The 26,622-nt window shown below is 45.2% G+C and overlaps 6 protein-coding genes across 6 annotated transcripts in view; 2 read left to right on the top strand and 4 right to left on the bottom strand.

Annotated features, from left to right (window-relative positions):
- The window catches only part of T265_10555 (hypothetical protein), a gene marked incomplete at both ends in the record, with an annotated part of 14,917 nt that extends 14,349 nt beyond the window's left edge, over nt 1–568 (bottom strand). Inside the window, one exon of the mRNA XM_009176957.1 lies at nt 384–568. Within this exon, the coding sequence (XP_009175221.1) occupies nt 384–568 (185 nt within the window). The remainder of the gene's footprint in view (nt 1–383) is intronic.
- A 4,699-nt stretch (nt 569–5,267) lies between these two features.
- Nucleotides 5,268–14,195, top strand: T265_10553 (hypothetical protein; the record flags this gene model as incomplete). Its single annotated transcript, XM_009176955.1, has 7 exons — nt 5,268–5,300; nt 5,327–5,422; nt 5,502–5,708; nt 5,738–5,867; nt 7,127–7,391; nt 8,142–8,353; nt 13,918–14,195. The coding sequence occupies 7 exons, from the start codon at nt 5,268–5,270 to the stop codon at nt 14,193–14,195; spliced, it is 1,221 nt and encodes a 406-aa protein (XP_009175219.1).
- Nucleotides 6,751–7,077, bottom strand: T265_10554 (hypothetical protein; the record flags this gene model as incomplete). Its single annotated transcript, XM_009176956.1, has 1 exon — nt 6,751–7,077. The coding sequence occupies one exon, from the start codon at nt 7,075–7,077 to the stop codon at nt 6,751–6,753; it is 327 nt and encodes a 108-aa protein (XP_009175220.1).
- Nucleotides 14,196–14,418: 223 nt separating the features above from the next.
- The window catches only part of T265_10549 (hypothetical protein), a gene marked incomplete at both ends in the record, with an annotated part of 51,427 nt that continues 39,223 nt past the window's right edge, over nt 14,419–26,622 (top strand). The window contains 3 exons of the mRNA XM_009176951.1: nt 14,419–14,457; nt 14,664–15,040; nt 17,526–17,657. Coding sequence (XP_009175215.1) covers nt 14,419–14,457; nt 14,664–15,040; nt 17,526–17,657 — 548 coding nt within the window. The remainder of the gene's footprint in view (nt 14,458–14,663; nt 15,041–17,525; nt 17,658–26,622) is intronic.
- On the bottom strand, nt 17,964–18,146 carry T265_10552 (hypothetical protein; the record flags this gene model as incomplete). Its single annotated transcript, XM_009176954.1, has 1 exon — nt 17,964–18,146. The coding sequence occupies one exon, from the start codon at nt 18,144–18,146 to the stop codon at nt 17,964–17,966; it is 183 nt and encodes a 60-aa protein (XP_009175218.1).
- T265_10551 (hypothetical protein) overlaps nt 20,494–26,622 on the bottom strand; it is a gene marked incomplete at both ends in the record, with an annotated part of 13,627 nt that continues 7,498 nt past the window's right edge. Inside the window, one exon of the mRNA XM_009176953.1 lies at nt 20,494–20,773. Coding sequence (XP_009175217.1) covers nt 20,494–20,773 — 280 coding nt within the window. The remainder of the gene's footprint in view (nt 20,774–26,622) is intronic.

The raw sequence follows: 26,622 nt of genomic DNA, 5'->3' as shown, positions 1-26,622 counted from the left end.
GTCACAAGGAGTTATTGTGACGTTCAACAGTTCACACAAACACAATAATCCAATCTCACGACTTCAGCAAACAGCAATCAGCTCAATCGGATGCAATTTCGCTGACTCAGCAAAAAGCAGGGAAGTCGCGCCAAGAAAAACTGTATTCGTAACATTAAAACAAACGTCATGATACAATGTGAGCGACAGTTACAAAGTGCGGTTCAAGTTCAGGAAGAATGGTAAATGTGACAACGGATTACAGACACTACATAGGCGAACCGAAACAATCTAAGAAATCGTTGTGGAGATCGGGGCATGTGGCAGCTGAAGATAGTTTGGAAGACGAATTTTAACTCGTATATCGCACGACCTGCGTGCGCATTCAACATGGATTCAGTTACCTTTGTTTGACTGTACCAAATGGCTCGGTTTCACTAGCGCTAGTCAGCTGATCTGGTCGCCTGTCCCTTTGTTGTCTCAGGTTTTGGCCGCCGGTAGTCTTGGTGAGGTATGCTTCTACTGTCTGTGTAGCGCACTCTGTAGAAGAGCAGTTCTCTGAGAGTTTGTTCCCCATGCCATTTTTCATTTGTGGAGGGAAAGTTAACGGGTTAAAGCCCGATTAAGTAGTTCGGCTAATTGTCACTTGTGGCGGTGTAGTATGTATGCTATGGAGCATCAGGGGGCAGTGATTCTCCGGAAGTAGGGGTTCAGTGGATACATAACAGAAGGAAAGGGTCGTAGCCCAGCAAGCGAGGTTTTACATGACCAACACTTAGGAATCAATCAAACCAACAGGCGCCGTACACTACACGCGGAGATAAAAAGATTTGTTTAGCGCCATTTCTGCGGTATTTCGTGTAGCGCAACATACAGGTGTAAAGTCCCGATCTGAGGAATGATGTTGGCTGAGCTGCACTTGGATGGACAGTAGAAGAACTCCCAAGGCCTAGGTTTTCCGCTCATCATCTGCATTCCAGATCAGCAACCAGTCCCACACAACCAGTCTCATCCATCCTGTATAAGATGGACCGTAGAGCTGTTTTGTGGTCCACAAGTTTTTCCTGCTGTCGGCTGACTTGGTTTTCCCTTAACCGTATCCTGTGGTTAGGGCGCGAGCCACATGGTGCGTGGTTCGAACCCAGCCTCCGCACCTCGAGTGCAGTCTGGCTTCGGAAACCTGGAATCATCTCAATCCTCGTACTAAAGTGGCATTCATGCTATGGTCGAACTACTTCATGCAAAATACCATCACGGAGAAACCAACTGACTTGAATTTAGTCCTATCGATCAGTGAACTTCCAAGACACCTTGCTAGGGTGGTAAACTTTAGTCGTGCAATGGGCTGCTTCGTCGCTCAGTTGGTCGCCACTAGGTTTGGGCCCGGAAGTTTGAGAGTAGAATGGAATCTGGCCTGTGTTAGTTTGGTCCAACGCATTCACTTTATTGGAGTTGGCTTCAGATGGATGAAGCTCAGGATCCGGATTAATGGGAATGTCGATGTTGACTCGGAATTCCAGGTTTCCGGAGGAGAACTGGGTATCTGGGGTAGTTTCCAATGCCGTGATAGTGTTTTTCTTGTTGCCCGTTCCGTAGGGTGCCGGTCAGCGTAGAGGGATAGAGCCACCGCTGTAAGGTGTTTTTACAGCTTAATAAAAGTATTCTTGTGAACAATGTTTACCGTACTGGGAAAATCCGCTCAGTAATGTCCTTTGACTCGCGGTCTGGATGCAAACCGGATCGATGAGCATCTTCCGTCGTACTCAAAGCTGTACGAATCTACTTAGAAGCATCTATAACCGCAAATCCCGGCAATATCCAGGTGGTTGGTCTTTGTCTATTCTCCGTTTAGAATTTTTCATTTTTGTAATTGGGGCGGTATACCGTATTCCAAGAAGTCTCCGCATTCCTTAAGTTGCAAGGCGTGAAACGCTGACGTAGCGTCCATAGCATGCGATAACCTCCAATAGCCGGTCAGTTGTGTCTTACAGCTAATGATGAAGGTAGTCACCTCCGGTCTCGTGGGGCCGACTGCATATGAACGAGACACGAGCACACGGTATGAAAGTGCGGGCACTTCTGATAGTCGGTTATCACTCCGCTTACTGTTGCAGTCGAGCAGCATTTTCAGGATTCGTTTGGCCCCCATATGCTGATGCCTTTCACAAGCAGAAGCCAATGTGAGTCAGCCGTTCGAGAAATTCTCGTAATATACGGGTCGGTTAAGTCGACTAAGCACTGCAGTACGCCATCCACTGTTAATAACTTCGCATGGGGACCGCTGCCACTCGTAAAGAAATGCCGCTTCCAGGAAACATGCTGTCCAAGCCTCCAAGGCCCCTTCAAGTACTAGCATAGGAGCACTTGAATTGAGCATTGTGTTTCGCCTTCTCGGGAGTTCTGCTAAAATCTCGCAAATACATAACCCGAGTACATGTAATGTGAATGAAGGCCCCCCAAAGTAGGTAGCTTCACTGATGATCCTCAGTAATGCATGTTCTGCAGTGAACCGTGTCCTCACTTTTGATCCCTAGAAGTGAATGAAGGATCGTTTTATTGTCAAGTGTTTGTTCACGGTCCGGTTACTTTCCGGCTGTAATCACTTCCAAGTTCAAGCATCCGAAACAGGTGGAGGGTCACTCGTTTTCCACAAGACAAATAAACCATAAAGGAAACTACTCCCAACGTTTCTGAAAACTCCTTAACAGCCCAAGACCAGTTTCGCCCTTGAGGATCATCAAGAAGGCGCAGTCCCCGAGTTACCGTCAACCTTATGTTCCATTTAGACTCAAATTGCACGAAATTAGCGAAAAACATTTCCTAAAACCAGCTTTCATCATCAACAACAGCAGATTAGCAGCAAATACTGGCACTTGACTGCCGTGCAACTATCAGAAAGGAAACTGCAATATCAACCTAATGAATTTCAACCAGGAACACAATGAGCGTATGACACCCAATTTTTCGTGGTACCGTGTCCTTTACGAAATTTTAGATTGCAGCAGTTTTAAATGGAAGTCAAAGTAGCCTTTTATAAGGTGTGCTTAGGCATGCGGTCGGCAAAATACGCAAACCCATCGACAGATAGCTCAGTGGTTAGGGAGCCGGCTAATGGACCGAAAAGTTCGTGTTTCGAGCCGAGCCTCAGCATCTCGACTGCCCCTATCTAGCCTCAAACAGCCTGGCAGTATCTCGGCTTTCGTGCTTCCGTCCAATGTTATGGGAGCTGAACTATTTTCTTTTGACAGAAATAGCGTGAGAGGCCCGATATTCTTCAGATGAATGTCTTTTCATGTGTGAAAATACTGTCGAAAAAATGGGCCATTTCCATTTGCTTATTTAAAGTGGATTGTGAGGAATATAGCAGTCAAAGGACCGAAATCTGGTTCCAGTACTGTTTATCGGGGTGCCAGTTTGTTTCATATACTCTCTATCTCTTGGAGGAGCCCGAGACGCCCGAAGATTATTTCAGTTAGTCCCCGCGACGGACTGCTGGAAACCACCGATGAACCAAGCTATCAAGGATTAAAGTGGTGCGATCATCTTCAATGAACAAGGACGTCTAAATCACCGGGCCGAGCACTTTACACAGTTCTTGTGGCCACCTGCTGACACTCATTTGGATCCTTCAACCGAAGTATAACCCTGGACGGGTTCTGGGACCCATCTGGGACCTCCTGCGGCTTCGATGGTTTATGGTTGTCTATGTCCTCTTGAGCGCCACCTCCTACTGGTCCGGATGATCTCGAAAAAATTGTTCAGCTGTATTACCCTTTCGGTATTTAGCTGCCATGTCACCAGAAAGAAGCACGAGGGCTGGTATAATGCCAGGTTGCCTAAGCCTGGACAGGATGTTGAGACGCAGAGCTCGGGTTCAAGATGCAAGCAGAACGATTGTTCCAACTGCTTTTTCACTCCACTCGCTTGCGGCCGCGCACCTTTGATGATCCAGAGGCTGGTGCGGCAGGATGTGGAGGGATTTTTATCTTCCAAATTTACCGTTGGAATGATCCTTGCCTGACTGGACACCCGCTAATAGTCACCTGTGTCCGGTTCGTCTGGCAGCGTCTGTGAAAGTCTCACAAGGGCAAAGTTGATCGCTACCCGTTTGTCGAGTCAGCTTACGCCCCAGCCGACTAGCTCTGATACCATCAAAGACAAGTTGTATAACGCCTTGATTGCCCTGTTGCGGCGACCTAGAAGCTCAGATACCTTTGTCGTTGCTGGAGATTTAAATACACAAGTGGGCAGCTCTAGTGCGTCTGCGACTCAATTTAATGGGTACGTAAGGACAATGGCGAACGATTGCTTCAGCTGTGTGCTGACCGCAGACTTTGTATGCAGCATTATCTTCCGAAGCAGCCGAAGTCGTCTGGCCACATAATGTCCTCCAACGGCGAACCGCCTATGAACTCAAATTGGCCACATTGCCATCAGTTTTCGATGGCGCGGACCAATAACTGACTGCCACGAGTTTTGGTACACATTTGTGGATTCCGACCACGCGCTCGTCCGAAGTCATTTCTCCCTTAGTTTTCTAAGGCCATGTAAAGTACGGACAGATTGTTTGGCAACTGAGAGACTAGCAGACTCGCATTTTAGACGAATTTACCAGGATCTTCTGGAGCCTCTTCCAACTTCCGGAAGATGGAGGCAAGATGGCTCAAGTGGTTAAAGTACGAATTCACTGACCGGGGGGACCGTGGTTCGAACCCGACCACTACCTCTGGACTTCCCCTGTCTAAACTTGGACAGTAAACCAGCCCTCGTGCTTCCTTCAGGTAGCATAGCATCTAGGCCCCGGAAGGGTGTTAAAGCTGAGCGATTTTTTCCGATTGTTTCACCATCAAATATGGCTCCATACTGCGGCAACATCGCCACTGCACAATGGTGGGACTTTTGCCCCTGGCAAGGCAAGCTCAAGCACTGCATATCAGACAGGACAGTGGTACTGCTCGAACCTGGGAGAAATGTCCCCGCCGGTCGCTAAAATAACTTTGCTTGACAAATTATTAGACATCAAGTGAAAGTGAGTGTGAAATCTGGTGGACTCAATACTCAATGAAATGGAAGGGGCTTAGGAAGCCGAGAATATCCGAGGATAATTTCAGTTGAACTACTTGAATGAACCCTGGAAACCGCCTGTGAGCGAAATCACCAGAGATGAAGTCGACGCGATCTTGAATAAAGAAGCAAGCTTTGACCGTTGGGCCGAATTTTTGGAACAACGATAATCGTGTCCACCCGCTGCCAGTTATCTGGAGTCTATAGCTGACGTGGAACCCTGGATGGTGAATCTGGAACCCTCTACGGCCTTGGAGGTTAATGACTACATTGTTCCATTAAGTGTTATCGAGCCCCTGCTCCGGATGACCTTCCACCCGGATTGTTCATGAGTGGGAGTGGAGTCTCTGGTTGGTGCTTGTCTGATCTGTTTGGCTGCGTTTGGTAAAAGATTGCCCCAGAAAAAAGAAGGTGCAGGTGTCTTAGGATGAACTGACCAAATTCATCCCGTCATTTAGTATGCAATTTGCACCCACAGAGTGTATGGCCATGTTCGTGGACAGCCCCCTGAACAGCCCCTTACAATCCAGGGAGAGGTCCTCAAAGTTGTGGAGCGTTTTACATATCATGGAAGTTGTATTAGTTCTGACTGTATTGTGACAGATGAGATCAATGCACGAATCTGCGAGGCTCGGATCGCGTTACCTAATTTAATGCACCTACTTGTCAAAACGATATACCGCTGAATCTCAAGGGACGTGTGTATCAGGCAGCAGTACGGGCTGTTTTGTTGTATGACTGTGAGACTAGTCCTGTTCGAGCAGCGGAACTGAGATGTCTTCAGGTGTTTGACAGCCGTTGTCTGAAAACCATAGCTCTTGTGTGTTAGAAAATGGCGTTACTGACCTTCGTGGTGTCAGTCCCAAGATCGTCTGAGCACTTTAGGAGATGGTTTAAGTGGTTAGAGCGCAAATTTATTGGCAGCAGGGTCCGTTGTTCGAATCCGACCTCTACCTCGACTTCCCCCGTCTAAACTTGGACAACCTGGCATTATCCCAATGATAAACTCACCAGGGTAGCGGAATATTTTAGCCAATTTATAATACTCCTCCTGATAGTTCCACCAACATATCGTTACTATATGCATCAACTGCATCCATCAGGGGATGAAATCATCTAGCTCGTTCAACAAACTGGAGGCACGTTGGAAAGTGACATTCGATATAATATAAACAATCCGAGTACGTCTATATTCCTCAGTTCTTAATGAAACATAAGTATTCTCGTCCTATTGGGCGGATTAAGCCCTGCTGCTTATCTTGAAAAAAGGGACGATCCATGACCAGTGTGCGGCGACCAGTAAAGCAGTAGCATTGGCGGTAACATCCATAATATTAAGCTCAATCCGATTTTCACTTTTCCGTATGCGCTCATCAGACCTGGCTATGGGGGATTCCACCAAAAAAGACTTCGTCGGATTTTCGCCGGATTGCTTTTCTAATATCGATTCAAGTTCCAACCTACTGCTTTCGAGCCGCTTTCAACCCGACTGACCGCATTGTTGTACAGTGAAGCTTCTGTGTTGAACACTGATGTCATGCTGTCGATGATGAGGCATTGTTGTGCAGTATTTCAGGCTAATTGATGCTCCAATTCTACTTTTTTGTGTGATTTTGCTTTTCTGCCAAGGCTAAAGTTCAAGTATATGGTGTAAATTTTTATGATCCATCCCCACACACTGCAATACACCGAAGGGGCTTCTTATCCCTAGTCCTTGTTCCTTTGTCGTTTGTCGTATGATAATTGAAGTTTATAGGAAACACGGGCGCATATATTACGGCGGAAAGCCGCATATCTGACCTGGTCTGGTATGGTGGTGATAGCTGGGGTAGGTTGTACTGTAACCAACTTGGATTGCGGAACACTTCTCAACTCGGTCTCGAAACCAACACCGCTAAGACCGGAGCATTCCGCACACTCGATGAACTCCGAACCTCTGCTCAGTCTAGGAGCATCGATATTGTGATAGCACCCGTATCCAATCTTACCGAACGCCCAAGCAAAGGATGAGTTGAAGATATGCCGGAACAGCATTCTTATGACTGAGGCTGACTTATGATTTAGGTCAAAGATCTGCCTTGAGTCCAAAGTTCTGGTCTATCTGTCCATGCGACAAGTGACGAGCAGAGTCACCAGGTAGCACCAAACCATACACTACTCCCGGTACCTATAGGAACCGAGGTGGCTCAATCGTTAAAGCGCGATTTTACTGACTGGAAGGTCCGCTGCTCGAACCCAACCTCTGCATTTCAGCTGTCTAGGCTTGGGCAACCTGACAGTATCTCAGCCGTCGTGCTTCTCTTGGGTGGTGTGGCATCTAGGCACCGAAAGAGTTCTAAAGCTGAGCGGTTATTATTTACTACTATTGTTCTGGCAACTATTCACTAGTCTCGGTCAGGAACCGAACTCTATGACTGGTCAAAACTCAAGTTTACATAACGATTCGCTGCAAACTCGGAGTTCACCTTGAGGGTAAACCAGAAGCAGACGGCGAACGTACCTGTGAAACACTGGTCTTTCAACTTTGTAAACCCCATTTCCAGACTGTCATTGTGAAAGTGATCTACCCCAACCAAGTTTGAATCTGGTCGATCACAGGGACTGAGCAGTATCCAAATTCATCTGTCTCTGTCCCTTTGTATGGCAACTGTACTTTGAAAATATTCCGCAGCTGAACAGTTGAATCTATCTTATTTGTTGATCGATAGCCCATATGCTATATTTTAGCCCCCTTCGAGGCCTGGCATGTCAAGGCTGTTGGAGGTCCCTTATGGCTGGTAAACGTAAGAGATCGCGGAAGTCTAATGAGATCACACCTGTTTCGGAATTCACGTTTACAACGTAAGTTTCTACACTTGTAGTAGTTTTAATACTTGTGCTTTGTAGTGCAGACACGAACTTACGATCCGTAAGTCAACTTTCCAATTGTCTTTCACTGACGAATATTTGCCGTATGTCTACTGTATGCCTACCATATGTTTGCTTACGTGAAACTAGCATAATTATAAGCTGTAGGTTGTGTTCCCAATACAGATAGCTTGGTGACATCCATTTTCACTCCAGAGGGCTCCTTTTGCTCAGCCGTCTATCGATTCAAGACGAACCAAGACGCTGCAAGCAGTTATCAGATCGTTGTTGAACGCGCGGCTCTATTGTTGGACCAAGTGGTTAGAGCGCGAATTTACTGACCGGAAGGTCCGTGGTTCGAACCCGACCTCTGCCACACGACTTCCCCTTTCTAGGTTTGGGCAACCTGGCAGTATCCCAGCCCTCGTACCTTCGTGTGGCATGGCAGCTAGGCACCGAACGGGTGCTACAGCTGGACGATTTTTTAAATGTATTGTTGGACCCGCTGTTCGACAACAGGGCGACTTTACTAGCCGCTCTGCCGAAGAGGTTTTTGCTATCTGTCGAGATCAAGGTTGCGCGAGAAAAATCCATCGACAGCTTGTGAATGCAGCCATCCTCATCTATGACATAAAAAAGACAGTGTCCGCCAAAAGTGGAATGAGAGCTTCAGTTCTCAGAGGGTGCAATAGGGTAACTCGAGCGAACTAAATGCGAAGATCCGCTAGCGAATTTTTTAAGTCTAAATCGCCTGCCAGAAATCACTCGGGGAGTGCGCTAGGCGGTTATCGAAGTATTTGGGTCGGTCATAATTTACAGCCAGTAATTGATTTAAATCTTTCAGAGGAAGTGCACAACTCATTCTTAAGCGCTAACTAATGCAGCTGCAGGCGTCCAGCTGGATACCAGTGATGATCGACGTTGGGATATGACATGGTTAGATTCAGATTTTGGACAGAAAGATATTTTCCAATCTGAATTCAACGAGAATTAATGTGTAGTGGAATGATAGCTGGATCAAAGAAGCCCAGCGGGACAGCTTTACCCTGTCTGACTTGCCATCGGTTGCCGCTAGACAGAACATAATCCCATATAACTTTGATTATGAGGAAATGGATTAACAGAGACAGTTGGTGGCTCAGTTGATTGAGTGATGTACTTACAAGAAACGCTCTGTTTTCACCGGTCCATAAGTCTAGTCGTATTGTGTATGCGAGTTCATACCGTCTCCTGCTGTTCATCATTGTAAACAAAATGTCCTAGTTATGACCACTAACATTCGATGCCCCACTAATCTCAGAATCCATAGCAACGTTCGCCGTCATCCCGTCAAAGAATGGCCGCTCTGCAGACAGACCAGATACTCTGTTTCAACGTTGTTGAAGGAAATCACTGTTCCTTGAAGCGACTGTAACTGGATGGGAAATATCGGAAGTCCTGCGAATCTCAGTGTTCATTTGTGAATACTAATGGCGTTTGCATCTGTTAGACAGAACCGTCAAAACTAGTGTTTGCCCCAACAGTGATTGTAAAATAGATTTTCGTAGCCTTGTTTGGTTTTGGACTTATTGTGCTTCAAATCTTTAAGTAGAAATTTTGACGATGTAACCGACTTCTCCAGGGTGTTTTGTCGAGGTCACTAGTACTGACTCCGACCATCTCCCTTGATCTCTCATCGGAGACGGTCTTGTCACGACAAGCGGTATCGTTCATTGAATTCTTTAGAATAGGGTTTATACGGCCTCTTTGTGTGTGGCTGTAAACTCAGAAAGTTATGACTGCGAATCGAGTCAATTGCACACATGATGCTGTTTCTGTCCAAGTCACATGCGTTATTCTTTGAATATGGAGATAGTCCCGATACCTGTGGTGTGCTAACCCTATGCTCCTATCCTATTTTCTCCTTTTCATTGAGTGGTTTTATTCAACCGATGTTCAACGCGAGTATTTCTGCTGGTGACGTTAATGAGGATGACTAATTTAAGGATTTGTAAGGCCGAGAGATAAATCTCTGTAGGTGTTAACTCGGTTGCCTTTTACATCATCATCATCATCATCAACGACAGCACGTAGGTGTTAACTCGGTTGCCTTTTACAACGTATTTTAGGATATACCTATGGGCTACCTCGTGCAATTTGTTTATTCCTACAGTAGGTTTCACCACATCCCTTCAAATATCGTCCGATTCTGTGTAAGGAACTCTCATTTCTTGCCTGAACAAAACAGCTAACAGCAATAGTCCTGCTGTCTGATAAAAGTGATCCGTATCCCTTATTTTTTGGCACAGACTTGTGTACCAGTCCTTTTACCTAGGTTTGACGCTGCTTGCTGCAACTGACAACCCTTTAACACAGTGGCAGCAAACGATTTTTTATCTGGAATCTCTGCTTGTGGGCACCCACAGGTCCTCGTACCTCGTCATCAGATCCCATTTCTTCTCTGGCAACGGTGAATCTTAAGTGCAACTTCCTCGTGCGAAGAACTAAGCTTGGGCTTTATTTGACGCGAAACGTGGTTAGGCACGGTAAAGACATGTGTGTCTCCATCGTTTTTTTCAGCCCACACCGACATTGGGCTCGTGTTTCCACATAGAACCTTTCCTATTGGCTTATTGACTACATATCATCTGCAAGTAGCTGTGTAAAGCGCTGCTTGGTTGGGTACTTATGAATTCATTGCCCTAGTGCTCACCGAAAACCAGGCCTAAAGTGCACCGTGGGGGCATTTGCTGCCTGTTGCTGCCACATCAAGCTTTTCGACGGAGCTTTAACCTGTGGCGTGGGCTTCGCGCACTCACCGACTGGTCCGATAACCTCCCACTTCTCTTATTCTTCTCATACCTAGCAACATTTGATCCCTGTGGCATTGCTTCATGTGGTTAGCTATGTCGAACTGGTCGATTTCTTCAACAACGGGTCCATACACGTGACCAGTGGCTTCGTGTGATTGCTTTACCAGTCCACAATTTGTTGTCGGTCTTTCAGTTGGTTACATGGATTTTACAGCATTTCCAGTATACTTATCCCTCTATATGTATTACGAAATTTTGATTCTCCAAACGGGTTCACTACTCTGGGTTCGCAATGCAGTCTACAAACTGAAAACAGTCCCATGGTTGATAGGAAAGTGGAAGCATCAGTTTCGTAACTGAAAAAAGTCGGATAAAACCGACCACCTGCAACACTTTCCGCACATACTTGCCGCCTGTCTACTGTGTAATCTTGGACGGCCACCCAACTGAGCCTCAGCAGCGCCAAGCTCACAACGATGTTTGAGGTTTTAGACCGTTGTAAGCGAGATGGGACCCTTGGCTGGAATTTAAAGTGTGCACTTACTTTCAGTTCAGCATTTTATTTGGCTCATATTTTCAAATTCGCAGATTTGAATTTTCTGAATATGGCACATTGCGTTTTCTAGATGGCTGTGCTACCAAAGGGTTCGCCGATGCATCAACTTGACTTTTTCATAAGGAGGAGGAGTTCACGCTGCCTCCTCCATGACAAGGCTGCGTAATTTGAAGGATTGTGTAGGCTGCTTATTATTCTGGTATCTACGGAGGTTTAGCGGCTACGGGCTACAACCAAGGCCGCGCTCATCCTGATCCCGTTTCAGAAGACGCTTTGCAACCTGACAGCGTTCTTTGTATCTGAATTCTCAGCTGCTGCAATTAGTAGTACAAACAATGTGACATTTTCTGTATCGTGACGCAGCGTGTAGAACACCGCGCTTGTTGTTTCTACGCAGCATGAAACGAATGAATATGGACCGTTTGTGATTTCATCTTTCACGCTTTTTACCTCCTGATTGTTCTTACCACCCCCCTCGAACAGAGCAGCGGCTGGATTCCATTTATGCTCTGCTTGATAGCTAGCGCATCTGCCTCCTCATTGTTTTCGCTTACTTTCAGCCCTATATGTACACACTCCTTTTCACACTAACTGTTGTTCCTGTCTACAGAAACCACTCCGTCTCTTGAAGTGTAATGAATTTTAGGACGTTTGAGTGATCACCTTTTAGCTAGAAACAGAGATCACGTTTTGAAGCATACTGTGATGGGAAGAGGCTGTATAATGATCCGTAATATGATGCAAAACCACTTTCCCACGTTACAATTGGAATAGCTCTCATTGTAACACGGTTGTCTTGATGTTTGGTTAGGTTTGTTCGTGCACACAGTATGCGAGGTACAAGGACGAAATGTTGCTAAGCCCTGCCGCTGGTTGCAATGAGCACTCTTTTCCTTCCCTTCCCATTCGGGCCAGCGGCTCCAATAGTATAGTCTCAACCTGTAGTTCCCTATGGTTCTTTGAGACAACGCTCGCGCCAATCTACGTTGCACTTACGATGCTCGTTTATTCTTGTCCATGTCCAGCTGATTTAGTTATGGTGCTTCGGCCCGACTAAGTGACCTGTGACTCGGTTGCACTTAAGAACAGCTCGAAATGTGTAGATCCTGCTGTATAAAACAGGTCAAGGCAGCGATTTCTAAAAGAAAATTCTCACTTTTTGTAATCGGTTTTTGTGATTCCGTTAGGAAGGGACATCCGTGGGATGGTCCCTTCCGAAGCGAATACCTGAATTCCTTGAGCTTTTCTCTGGTCGTTGAACGAGTTTTTTAAACACTTAGGTATTAATTTAATCCACTTGATAGGAAGACAGAGGTTTTTCAGTTCTGCATAGGGCGAACCCTTAATATGAAGACCCGGCGATCAAGATAAAAAAGGTGACGTGGTAACTTCAGCACACATCAGTGTTTTGCCTAGTAATAGAAGCTTTAAGCCCTAATCATACAGCGCGAAACCACTTAAAAGATGTTCGCTTTCCAGTGTCTTGTGGAACAAGGTTAACATTGCTATTTCACGTCGTTCCCTTTTCACCCAAGCTGAGTAAACAGCAGGTAGATTGACTAACCGGCTATATCTTGGAGAGAGAGAGGGATGTGACTCCTTGGCAGAAAGTTTGAAAATCAAGCCGACCGATTCTCTCATCTATTTCTCGTAGTAACTAACGGGAATGGAAGCAGTTGATCCGGTTAGAACCATAGAATCTTCAAGTCTACCACAGGATGTGAATCAAATCACTAATTGGCGGAGTGTTACTTGTTCGAGACTAAAAATAGACGGCTGTGGATGTATTGGCATTCAGAGAACCCAAAGAATCCCCTATCTGACCTCTGTAGCTGCTAGCAGCTTGGAGAAGCTACGGAAGTTTAATTGTTGCCAGCTTGGCAAAACCTGGATGGGAGCAATCGAAAATTGGTTTCGAAACAGGGATCTTCTGATCACTCCTTGACTCCGTGAGCTCTCGCAGGTTTATGAGACGCAGCGCGTATACCAAACAGACAGGCAGACAGAATACATGGAAGAAGGCGAATCAACGTAATAATGGATAGCAATGTAAAATGAGCATGGCTTACGAAAAGTGACTGATGGTTCAAAATTATGATCCGCGGTGTCCCCATTGACGATGGAAATTTGCGAGCTAATACCTCCAAAAAACAGATAAACGACGGGATTCTATTGAAGGACGCTTTTGAGTTATATGCCATTATTTTTAGTTTGGGTAATGCTGGTAAATGAACATCAACAAAAGTTTGGTTGCCTCACTGTGACCCAAAACATTTCCTAATATATTGGTTGTCTACCTAGAGTTTTCACACAAAATATGTGCGACGTAAAAGTGCAAATTACCTTCGATAGGTTTCACCGAGTTCTTTCTTCCTGGTCACGGGTTAGCTCTCTCACTTTTGGAAACTGATAAGTGCAATACGCAGGCGGCTTGTTATAGTCCTCAAGAGTATACCACAATAATCACCAGTTTTGTCTTCAGAAACCACCATACTCATTAAGAAACAGTCCCTTGTTTTCCGTTCAAAACTGGTTATCTTTAATTTCAGTTTATGTGAGCTAATCCTGTACCGATTTAGGTGTGTGGGAACAAGATGCCCTGCTACTGAAGATGCAGATGAACGAAATTCCCAGTTGTCATTATTATTATTATTACTACACAATTGTTATACGTGTCAGAAACCTGGCCGCTGTGCGCTGAGGACCTTAAAAGACTTAAAAGACCATCAATGTATGCAGAGCGTTGCCCGAGTCTGGTGGAACACCGGATCAGTAACGCTCAACTACGTCGAATGGTTTTCGGCAAAAATAACTTGCCCACGATTGATGAATTGATCACACTCCATAGATCGCGCTGGCTTGGTCACGTGCTCTGTTGGCCAGTCTACCGACTTCATCGAAGGGCTCTTTTCGCACAACCATGTGCGAGGGGAGGTCAAAAAATCACTTGGCAGTGATCACTTGTAATCACTTGTCCCCAAGACGGGACACGTCAGTGGTTAGACATTGTGAGACATGACTCAGTCGCGCCTTTAGTGGTGATCGTGCATCCTAATTATGCGTAGCTCCCCTCCAAATCTCCCCACTTAAAAGTCCACTGACAACCTTGTATTTACGCACCTATTATATCAGCTACCGCCTCCAGTGCACAACTATTCACTCCGTCTCTCGAAATCATCGATGAACGAAACGGTGGCAGCTATAACCACTGTCCGCCAAGTACGTGGTTCTCACGGCTGATGATGATTATGGTTATGATGATGTGGATGGATGATTGTAGAATGAACTGTGTGTTGCATTACCCACTAGTTCCGTAATTGTGTGAGTTGTTTGAATTCCGGTTACTACTCGATCATATTCATATTGTTTTTCTCCATATTCCTGGTGTCTCCAAGGGATATTGTTTGTTACTCTTTAAAAAACAGATAATCAGCAGCAACGAACCGTTTGAATCGGACTTGGAACTCAGAATTTCAGCTTCCCAGCATCCGACTAGTTCTTACCGCTCTCCCATAGCCCCCCACAACTGTCTTGTCACACCGAACAGTGAAGAAATACGAGTAACGAACAAGCACCGGTTCGTTGGACATCGCGTTCGTGGGTCCGCAACTAACGAACACACTCCAGTTGGAAAGCAGCAGGGGCGCAAAGAGACTACTGAACGCAGGCACGCTAAGTCTCGTAGTAGACGCTCCTCGGCAAGGAAACGATCCGTCTCCGGCTTTTCATCCCATCCATCCCGAGCGAATCGAACCGACTTCCAAAGTGGAAGAAAACGTCTGTATTGTAGTTCGCCAAATAGGTCAGTGATTTTTCACAATTTTTCACTATAGTACTTCGAGTTAGATCGAAATCACCAGATAACTCAATGGGTCACGACCAAGCTAGCACGAACATAGCTTTTACCTCCAATTGCGGCTTTCAGATAAACTCTTCTTATTCATAACTCACGCCTACGAGTAATTGGTGTTCTCATATTCCCTTCGAGGCTTTTCGTTTCCTGTTTGTCCATTACCTCAGGTTTCATTCATCGGCTTTCGTGTGCATTAGCCATGTGTTTGAGTCGTATTATGGCAACTGTATGCTACTACTTGCTTATCAGTAGTATGATTTTTCAACGAAACCGATAAGCTTCGTCTTATGGTGGTACTGTCACCACCGCTAAATCTGTCGCGGGAGGTGTACCCACGTACCCAGTCGTCAGTTTCCTTTCAGTGTTCCGCAGTCCTTAGTCTTCAGGTTCGTCCCAGTGGTCTGATCGTTTTGTCACGCGGATCTCACTCTGAATACAAATGGGCAGAAACTAACTTTGATTTCCGATCCGTCCGTTTGGAAGCTATCGTAATGCTAGGGTGTGGTGGCCATCGTTTAGGATCGAGAATCGTCAAATCAACTGGTTAAAGCTTGGACTGAACAGGGATAGGACAAATGCGTCACTTTTTTAGCTTCAACTGCACCGTCGACCCAGTGAAAGTTTTTCTAATCTTTTGCCGTTTCCAAATTAACGTAAAACCGATGACACTTATATTACCCTGAGGGAGCGCTTTTTCCGGCCATTGACTTACTTTGGTCAGTGCAGTACATCATCGCCGGCGTTCTCTACTTCTATTAAACCTATCATACTTTGACACTTTTACCCTGCTATAGTGACTTTTGCAGAACGTGCTAACTTTACCGTTCTCCGTTCTGCTCTACGTATTCAGTAGAGATAGAGGGAAAAAATATTGGATGCGACTCATGTATTTTCCCTACGATTAATTCTTGGTGGCTTCATTGCTAAACCACCCATGCTTTTGCTTCGTTAGAACCAGATTCCCCGAGCGAGTTCTGCACACTGCACCTTGACTTTATCATTGCTGCGGTCAAGGTAAACAGCTGTCTCAGGATTCTAGTGTAGCTCACTCGGTTTACTGCTGTGAGAGAAATCCAAGGCTACCGCGAAGAGGTCTCCGGCCTTATGGCCACTTTCTTCATGTACCGCTCAGCTGAAGTTTCTCATTACAAGGCGTCGCAGTCCATATATAATTGAGGTTAATGATATATTGTGACCATAATAATGTCACAATATGGACGGAATCTAGAGACATTTTATCCGTCAGGTTTCAGTGCAGACTGCTCCGTTCTTTTCTGGAATTTCAAGCAATGTTTTAGGTGTTTTCCCGAAAGGAGTCATCTTTCTGTACCACTTTTCCTTTGGAAGATGGGGGTTGCACATTCAGAGGGACCTAAGAAATTTGACATTACTTTTCTCTTGTTTACCAAGATGACTGTAATAGGTTATTCAAATTCTCCTTCAGTAGTTCCTAGATAATTGTATCCCATGCATTATAGACGATCATACGATCATATGAGCATAATTGCTTAGATATTGTGGAAATTTCCGTCTTAGTTCAGATGTCGCGCAACAGTAAGCCGTGAATCCAAACGGGAAACCGGTACTTACCATGAAACGGTCACGAATCCAAGCAATGTGGGATATTTTAATGTCATCTGACCTGTCGTACGTGTATTCTATAAGCAAGATTTACCAGTTTATTACACCCGGAACAACATCAATAAAGCCAACTTTCAGTTATCATTTTTAGGAGCACGAAACTATTGTTACTCGTGCACTGCCATCTATTACGCGATACTAGGTTCGCGCCGTTCCTAATTCCCAGTATAGTCTCATATGTTTCGAATATGGAATACTATCCCCTTAAAATTACCGTGTAAAACAAACCCCACCATTTAGGACCAGTTTTTCCCAAACTTTTCTGCAAATAACTTCCCAGGGGCTAGAAGCAAATACCTCCTCATTAATATGTCATCCTCAGTGTGCTTTTTTCATTGAGTTGAGCCCAGGGTATCCAGCCAAAAACTTGTCAGTATGTACAACCAGTTACTTCCGAGAGACGGTTGTGGCGGTCCAGCTGCTTCTCCTGGAACAACCATAGTTTTACTGACGCAAGTCTTATGCCGAATAAACCCTAATCTGCAGCAGGAGTTAGTCACTTAGAGTCTACCATAGTCTTTTTCATGTTTGATTATCCGGATCAGATGCATCGAAAATCTGTATGTACTGATCGAACCATGTGAAACTGGTGACTATAAATCGTTAGCACCAGATGTCCCATCGATAGTGCGCAACAACTATTGTGCTGGCTCGCCGTCCACTTATTATTTCAATCTGTGAATCTCTCCACCTGACAGTTTCAGTTCGGTTTGCTTCAAGTGACTTTTTTTTAATTTTCAGCATCTCTCCTTAATCACACATAAACTGTAAACATTCCTTGTCTGACTTTCAGGTCTTCAGATCAACCAAGTACTGTTTCTTCTTCCGCCATCGAACCTTCGACTCTTACACTGGCTAGCGCTCCTGTATCTAACTGTGGAGAAATACTCTCAGTCGACCTGGGTGCTACAGCAAGCAAGAGAAGGTTAGTGGTGTTGTGTCCCCCAATGGACCACATCTTTTCATATGATGTGTCCGCTTGTTTTGAAAGACTTCGTAGTTTTCCTGAATGTGTGTCACCGCCTTGTTGCTGTTCACCCTACTGCGTGTAAACAGCTGTCAGTTTTTGTTGACTCAACCCAACCAAACGGATCATTAATTCATTCACCCCCTTATCCACCCATTGTCCAAACATTAAGTAGGCTGAGTCGCCTCCACATCATTCCAAAATTCTTAGGTAGATCGATTTTACCACTAGCTTGTAGGCATAAGGCGTCAACTGCTACCTAGTTCACCCAACGAAATCGTAACTAAGCGCTACAAACAGCTGACCTGGGTTTGATTGGTCGGAACGTACGATCGATGCGTTGTCGGCGCTACACTCATTGGCTATTCGTTGTAGGTCGATATGTGGATTTCCGCTGTTCATCTGCACACCGCTTGCGTTCGTTGTCGCTGCCCGTGTTTTATCCATTTTTGTGTAAACTGGCTTGTTCTCGGAGGGATTTGTGGCACATTGGTGCATCACTCAAATGTGTTTGGCAAACACCATCATGAACTCAATGTTCTTTCCAGTCCAGTTTATGTGAATATGATCATCAGGCTGGTAAAGCTAACAAGCTGATTCTCACATGTCTCGGAAATCGAGCAGAAACTATAGGAATTTCGGATTATCTCTTTGTGTCCTCAGTGGTTTATGCAAATCTATGCATATGTATCGAAATCCATGGTTGTCGATCCGATGCGGACTCTGATCGATTTACTGCACAGGTAACCAATCATGTATACAATTAGTAGAATTCACTGTATTTTTGTATTACGAATAAATGTTATTATTCACTTGAGCGGTTTATGGAGAAGAGTAGAATCCATACGAAAGGATTCTCTGCAAAGTTGCAGCCAACAACTGCGTTGAGATACGAAACATAAAGAAGCCCTGCTAGCAAACCAGCGGCATATGCACAATACAAAACAATCGGACATAATTTGAATCACGGAATTTCGAGAGTTATAAATTATTTATTTGAAGGAAATTCCGGAAATTGGGAGTACGCTGGAAATGAGTTGTATTCCCCAACGGATACTGAAACTGCGTAAGGGTGACTAGAAGAATAGATTTGAGTCATTCGTCTGAATCAGTATCGGAGCCAGACCAATGAGGCTAGTTCCGAAATCACTCCGACGAACATATGTGGAAACGCACCCAACTGGATCAGTCCGAAACCTTCGTCCCTTTGTATTGGCGCGCTCCTTTGGGTTTATTTCAGACAGTGGAATGCCAAAGGAAGCGGACGTATGTGTGCAGCGGTAGGTTCGGGTCCATCTGTCTGACATTGCAGTCGAAAGTTGAGGCACTTAATTCTCAGTTCTAAAATCACAGTTTTGCATGGCTGTGTGCTATGCCCTTTGGATAGGACGGTCGTTGAAAGTCGGAGTGATCCGAAGTAGAACCCTGTTCCCTGTGAGGGACTTGACTTCTTCACAACCAACGACCGTAACTTTGATATGGTGGTCATTCCACGGGGTAATCTAGCTGAACTTTGTTACCCAGTCTGCAACTGTCAGGAAGACCAAAGAGGTATAAGCAAACAAGGAACAGTGAGCAATCATAGTGCGTAGAGTTGGGGGTGGTCATACCGCACATTTTCATGGGAGTGTGAAGTCAGTATCGTGTTTTCCCTAGATGACCAGCATTTCCGTATTCAAGGAAGCAGCCATGCTGTCCTCTCTTGAGGAAGGACAGTCTAGAAAGGGACGACCATAGAAAGCGCTCTTTGCTATCTCCCAATGGTGTGAGTTTCCCCAAACAACAGCTGTCATACCCTACAACTGTTCACTGATCGCCATTTATTTATCGCACACAAACGTGAACCCCATATTACCTGGCACCCTCCTAACCCCAACGGATCGAGAACTCAGCAACTGTGCATGGATGGCGATCTTGTGGTCAAGATTTTCGCTTATTTCGGAACCGGTACCTAACTGTGTTGCAGTTCTTTTCCGGGCAACCAAGAGGAACTCCGTCCATCAGTATGATTTTCACTATCGTCAGGAAAGTCTATCAGCAGAAGATGGAGGAAGAAAATCAAATAACTGAGCTGTAGCACCCTTTCGGTGCCTAGCTGCCATCCCAACGAATAGAGCCATAAGGGCTGGGATGCTGCCAAATTGCCCGAGGAGTCGAGATTCATAGGTTGGGTTTGAACCACGTTCCTTAAGCTGGCGCCTTAATCACTGGGTTATCTCGAGCCCCAGCAGCAGATGTGTAGACAACCAATAAACACGAAACAAACTGGTAGACCTCATAGATACTTATTTAAATTCGAAACGCTGTGAATTCAATGTCAAACTATGTGCATCCCAGAACAAACATATGGCTTAACGAAATTTGGCTGTTGAAGCAATTCATCTTGTTGATCGAGGCTAGGAGGGTGATCTCACCGGGCCGACAATTTCATGAAGTAACTATCTCTAAAACGACGTCTGACCCGTGGGTCTTTAAGATAGATGATCGTGAGAAGTAGCAGCCTAGGTTAAGCCAAGAAGTGGAAAAGTTGGCTATTGAAAATAATCTTACTCTGTTCCAGCTTATTTGTGACACTAGGGGAAGAATATAGCCAGTCAGCGAAGTCACCACAGAGAAAGCCGGCTCAAAATTTCATTCCAAGTCTGATTCGATGGGCGAAACATCCTGAGGTGATCAGCATAATGATCAACGCACCACCAGCTTCTCACTGGTGTATGAAGTGGTCAGCTTCATCCGAATATCGGATCAAGAATGAAACCAATATTCCAAAGACGAACGAAGCATCCATTCCTGACTATCTTTTCTCCGTCTGTTGGTGATGTGGAATATAGGTAGCTCCGGTGCGCTGCTTGACTGCTGGTCTGTTCGCCGAGCTTAGAAATCGGATTGCATTCAGCGGTGATTTGTAAAATACGCCGCGTGCGTTTTGTCGCAGCCGTTCGTGAAGAAAGCGAATTTGCTGTCGGCTGGATGCCAGTCGGCATACGAAAGTCCTATCGACGAGCTGGTTTGAGCGTAGAACACCCTTCTTCTTTGTCTTTTTCCGAGATGGAGGAGAAAAATCTGTTCGCAATCTGGCGAAATTCGTTTAGGGAATTCGGAAGACGAATCAAGTATCGGAGGAATATCAAGTGTCTACTATCGCTACTAACGTTAAAATCATTGGAATATCAGGCTAATTACCGTCGCGCCATGCTGTCCTCTCTTGAGGAAGGACAGTCTAGAAAGGGACGACCATAGAAAGCGCTCTTTGCTATCTCCCAATGGTGTGAGTTTCCCCAAACAACAGCTGTCATACCCTACAACTGTTCACTGATCGCCATTTATTTATCGCACACAAACGTGAACCCCATATTACCTGGCACCCTCCTAACCCCAACGGATCGAGAACTCAGCAACTGTGCATGGATGGCGATCTTGTGGTCAAGATTTTCGCTTATTTCGGAACCGGTACCTAACTGTGTTGCAGTTCTTTTCCGGGCAACCAAGAGGAACTCCGTCCATCAGTATGATTTTCACTATCGTCAGGAAAGTCTATCAGCAGAAGATGGAGGAAGAAAATCAAATAACTGAGCTGTAGCACCCTTTCGGTGCCTAGCTGCCATCCCAACGAATAGAGCCATAAGGGCTGGGATGCTGCCAAATTGCCCGAGGAGTCGAGATTCATAGGTTGGGTTCGAACCACGTTCCTTAAGCTGGCGCCTTAATCACTGGGTTATCTCGAGCCCCAGCAGCAGATGTGTAGACAACCAATAAACACGAAACAAACTGGTAGACCTCATAGAAACTTATTTAAATTCGAAACGCTGTGAATTCAGTGTCAAACTATGTGCATCCCAGAACAAACACATGGCTTAACGAAATTTGGCTGTTGAAGCAATTCATCTTGTTGATCGAGGCTAGGAGGGTGATCTCACCGGGCCGACAATTTCATGAAGTAACTATCTCTAAAACGACGTCTGACCCGTGGGTCTTTAAGATAGATGATCGTGAGAAGTAGCAGCCTAGGTTAAGCCAAGAAGTGGAAAAGTTGGCTATTGAAAATAATCTTACTCTGTTCCAGCTTATTTGTGACACTAGGGGAAGAATATAGCCAGTCAGCGAAGTCACCACAGAGAAAGCCGGCTCAAAATTTCATTCCAAGTCTGATTCGATGGGCGAAACATCCTGAGGTGATCAGCATAATGATCAACGCACCACCAGCTTCTCACTGGTGTATGAAGTGGTCAGCTTCATCCGAATATCGGATCAAGAATGAAACCAATATTCCAAAGACGAACGAAGCATCCATTCCTGACTATCTTTTCTCCGTCTGTTGGTGATGTGGAATATAGGTAGCTCCGGTGCGCTGCTTGACTGCTGGTCTGTTCGCCGAGCTTAGAAATCGGATTGCATTCAGCGGTGATTTGTAAAATACGCCGCGTGCGTTTTGTCGCAGCCGTTCGTGAAGAAAGCGAATTTGCTGTCGGCTGGATGCCAGTCGGCATACGAAAGTCCTATCGACGAGCTGGTTTGAGCGTAGAACACCCTTCTTCTTTGTCTTTTTCCGAGATGGAGGAGAAAAATCTGTTCGCAATCTGGCGAAATTCGTTTAGGGAATTCGGAAGACGAATCAAGTATCGGAGGAATATCAAGTGTCTACTATCGCTACTAACGTTAAAATCATTGGAATATCAGGCTAATTACCGTCGCGCCTATGATTTTTACGGGTAGCTTCTCACGTACACTTTTAGGCACACACTAGTGAAAACCACGCACGGTTCCGTCCAGTTCGTCGGTGGATTAACCGAATCCTTGGATAGTTTCCTCGAACACCTGGAAAGGTTCTTTCGACTCAGTCAGCCATGCTTTTTTATGGTGCTATCAAATATGTTCCGAACGTGTTTATCCTTGCACGTTCATGGGCACGTGAAGTCCTACGGAGAGCACTCTTGATTTCAGCATCAAAAGTGATATTCATCAGGGCCGCCATTTTTCAAAATGAAAGCGGGATCACATGGGCCCAATCCAGAAAGTTGTGAAGATCGCAGTATGACTGTAGCCATTTTCATTTCACATCACCTGATCTGACGAATCGGATTTGTTATCCTATACCCACTTACGCATCTGTAACTTTTGCTATGCTACGGAGGCGCCTTTGATCACACGCTTCAAGGCGCCCGGGGTCCTTGGATCGGAGAGGCCCAGTCTCACAAGTATAGAGTAACACTGGTGTTACAGTCATCTTACTTACACGGCTCTCTGGCGTCAGCAAAATTCCGTCCTTAAGTCATTATTGATACAAGTTGATAAACGCTGTTCGCACCTTGATCATCCGCGCCTATATTCATCTGCCAATATAGGTGAGTCGATCAGCAAGCCCAATCTTTCCATTCAGAAGTTTCAACGTAGCACTAAGGAATGACAATTCTTGAAGACTTAACACTTTAAAGGTCCGAAACGCATGTCGAAATTCGGGACTACTCTCGATATTCTGGTTAAAGTACCTTGCGCGGAGGAGTGATCGCCAAACAACTAAACAATGTCGTTGGCGCAATCCAAGTGTATTAATCCCTTTCCAGACGTGATTTTGATGTCTGAGTTCATGGTCCCTTGAAGTGTGCGCTCCATGATGACGTCGACGACAAAGCTGACGAAAATAGAGGAGAGGGAATAAGCTTGACGAACTCCATTAGTTGTCAGGTTGCCTCTGCACAGCGTGTTCTACGCCCTATCCCGACCTGAGGTATTCGAATAAAGGGTGCGAAGATTGCTTGCAAAATTCTAAGGCGTGCCCTTCTGGTTCTCGGGGGACTGGTGCTTCAGTCGTTGTATCTTCCTCAATTTCGATTTCCACGAATTCATTCAGCTTGTTAACCGATCCGTAGACTAACGTCATGTTCTAGCTCTATAGGAAATACCCTCAGGGATCACCAAAAATGTTTAAATTTTGTGGCGAGGAGCATATGGCAACATTTATCCCATGAGAACCTTGCGTGTGTTCTAAAACGGAATGACGTTGACCGATCTCCTCTATTCCATCTGGAGTCAACTTATCCATTTGAAACGCCGACACCTAAGCGTCGGTATGACAATTTATCTATCAAGTTCAGAGTACATATTGTCGCAGTGCGATCTTTACTGCTTTATGGATCAGAAACACGGACTTACGGAAGATGTCTCCGAAGCGTTGACCGGGTTTGTTGGGGACTTCAGATTGGCAACATGTAGATACGTCAGATGTTTTTAAAGCAAAGGTACTCCCCATCACGCTTCATTGGTTGCACCGGTTAGGAGATATGCTCCGTATGCCAGAGTATCGTCTAACTCGCGGAGTTTTTTCACCCACTTATTTGCTAAATGGTAGTGACCGAGAGATGGAACTGCAAACAAAGCATGCAAATACTAACCCGTTAATTCAGATATGTTGACAGCTGCCGCCTTTCTGAGTGGGAACCCCGGGACTCAACTCACCAATGGTTATTTGACATGGCCCAAGTACACAGGTACTGGCGGTTGTGCATCAAAGCTATCATCTTCAACGCTTAACTTCCCAGTTTCTCGAACTAACCGATTATACCATCGCCTCCAGCTCTATCCGCCCGCTTTCACATTTCCGGTGACCAAAACTGTAGCTGCTGGGACAAACGTCCTCTCAGTATACGGTTTATAAAGCTGCTCTGCTGAACTGGATAGTTTGCCTTTTATATAGTATGCAAAACAACAGACATGTCATCCGCTTTCTAACAGATATAATCCTCTGCGTAACTAGCCGCTGAATTACATTTTTATCTAGCTGTTGTTAACTACTCGAAATCTTTTATTGGAGTAGTTATAGTTCCTAGTAGAGAACCAGACAAGTTGCAATCCATGAGCCTGAAATTTTGACCGACTGTTCAAGGCAAGCATATGATCGGATTGCGAAAGTCACGGCCACATGAGCATATACCACCCGGTTGAGGATGCGTCAAGGTGCAAGTTGATACCAAAGCGAATTTTCATGTAACTCGTCCAGCAAAAAGTATTTAAGTTTAGAACAACCATATTACACTGCGTCAACAATCGTCGTATGGGGTACTGCGTATTACGTCCCCTGAAAAAATCGTATTAAAAACTCACTACCATGAAGTCAGATCATTGTACCTTGGGTTTGCGGCCGAAGAAATTGGAGTGCGTTGAAATCACATGACAGTTTTTCTGACGTCACATGGTGCATGATTTCCTATGCACATCAGTCTTGTTTGATTGGTCGTTCTGTCGTGCGCCAACCATTCTGGTGAGGTTAAACCAAGTGGGGTAAGCACTGGAATTAAGGTAATCACTTTGTATACCGCTGGCCGTGATGCACTGGACTTAGTTGGCTTAGTTTTTTAGGGTTAGGTGCACAGTAGTGTTAGCCGCGATGCTGCCGTGTTGCAGCTGGAATGCAATCAGTTATCAACATCCTCACGAAATCTTTGCGGCTGAAAACTCCCTTAATTCACAGGCTCACCAAGCATATTCGTTTGAGTACTGTTTTATCAACGTCATTTCATTTGCTCGTGCTCTCGCCTTGTTTGTTTAGGATACTTCCCATCAATTCTTGATACTACATTTGTATGGAATCGTTCATTATGGTGAGGATGATGACAAGGAACATATAATGAGAATCGATTCAATATGGGTGTGGCCTGTCTGCAATTTTGTTCGCTTCTGTGGAAACCATTTTGGAGTTTCTACAAAGCAAAATGAATGATTAAGTTGGAAAATTTTGAACACCATTTATGTTTGGAAGAGAAGAAAACGTCAGTAGCCCGCGAACTTTGGTCGGTGTTTGAGCTAGACAATCTTGTTGGGAATTTTCAACAAGGGGCAAAAGATCCGATGCGATTGGGTTTTACGGTATCCAACCAAATTTTTTAAGGGACTATCTTCAGTTGCTTAGATCGGGTTGGGCGCTCTTTGATACAGTTTTTCGACAAATAAATTAATTTGCTATTAGTCGTTTTTTTTGGAGGTCACGTGACCTGTGACTCGCAAACGCGCGGTTTTGTTTATTTGGATTATCCACTTCTGCGGTTTTTGTTGCTCCAATTTCAAACCTGACCCTTTTTGCCCAGTAAACCTGGGGTTTAGTGTTAGGTCGTTCGAACAACATATCGACAGTGATTTTCAGATTCGTACAGAAAAAGACATGTACTTCACACGTTATTTCCCGTCCAACTATGCAAAACACTTTCTAGTGGGACTGAATTTTTTTTAGATTACTGAGCCGAGTTGGATGATATTTATTCACTAGACTCGCACGCATTCTACTCACTACTTGTAACTGTGCAAATAAACTAGGGTTAAAAGCAAGGTTGGATATGTACTGCATCAATCTGATCACAACTAATCGAGATGTTAATCTAGGGATGTCCATAACATCAGTGGACGCTGAACTCGCGGTTCGACACGCGCTTCACACCTGCAAAGTGTAAAGTCTGGGGTTAAAGGTTGGATATGTACTGCATCAATCTGATCACAACTAATCGAGATGTTAATCTAGGGATGTCCAAAACATCAGTGGACGCGACGCTCGCGGTTCGACACGCGCTTCACACCTGCAAAGTGTAAAGTGCTACTGCAAGATTGGGTGAGCTCGAACCCTAGCCTCATGCTTGCGGATGAACCGATTGGGGTAGTAAACAAATTTGTTTACCTGGGCAGCTGTATCAGTCCCGGTGGTCTCGCGGAAGATGATATTTCCATCCGGATTGGGAAGGCCAGAGCAGCTTTTGCTAACCTACGTCACCTGTGGCGTAGGCGTGACATCAGCTTCTCCGTCAAGGGTCGAGTTTACAATGTTGCGGTGCGCTCCATATTACTATATGGGTCGGAAACCTGGCCGCTGCGCACCGAGGACGTCAAAAAGCTTTCGGCGTTTGACCATCGATGTCTTCGGAGCATTGCCCGAATCTGGTGG

Source organism: Opisthorchis viverrini (genome assembly GCF_000715545.1).
Source record: "Opisthorchis viverrini unplaced genomic scaffold opera_v5_384, whole genome shotgun sequence".
NCBI lineage: Eukaryota > Metazoa > Platyhelminthes > Trematoda > Opisthorchiida > Opisthorchiidae > Opisthorchis > Opisthorchis viverrini.
This window is presented reverse-complemented; position numbering and strand designations above follow the sequence as displayed.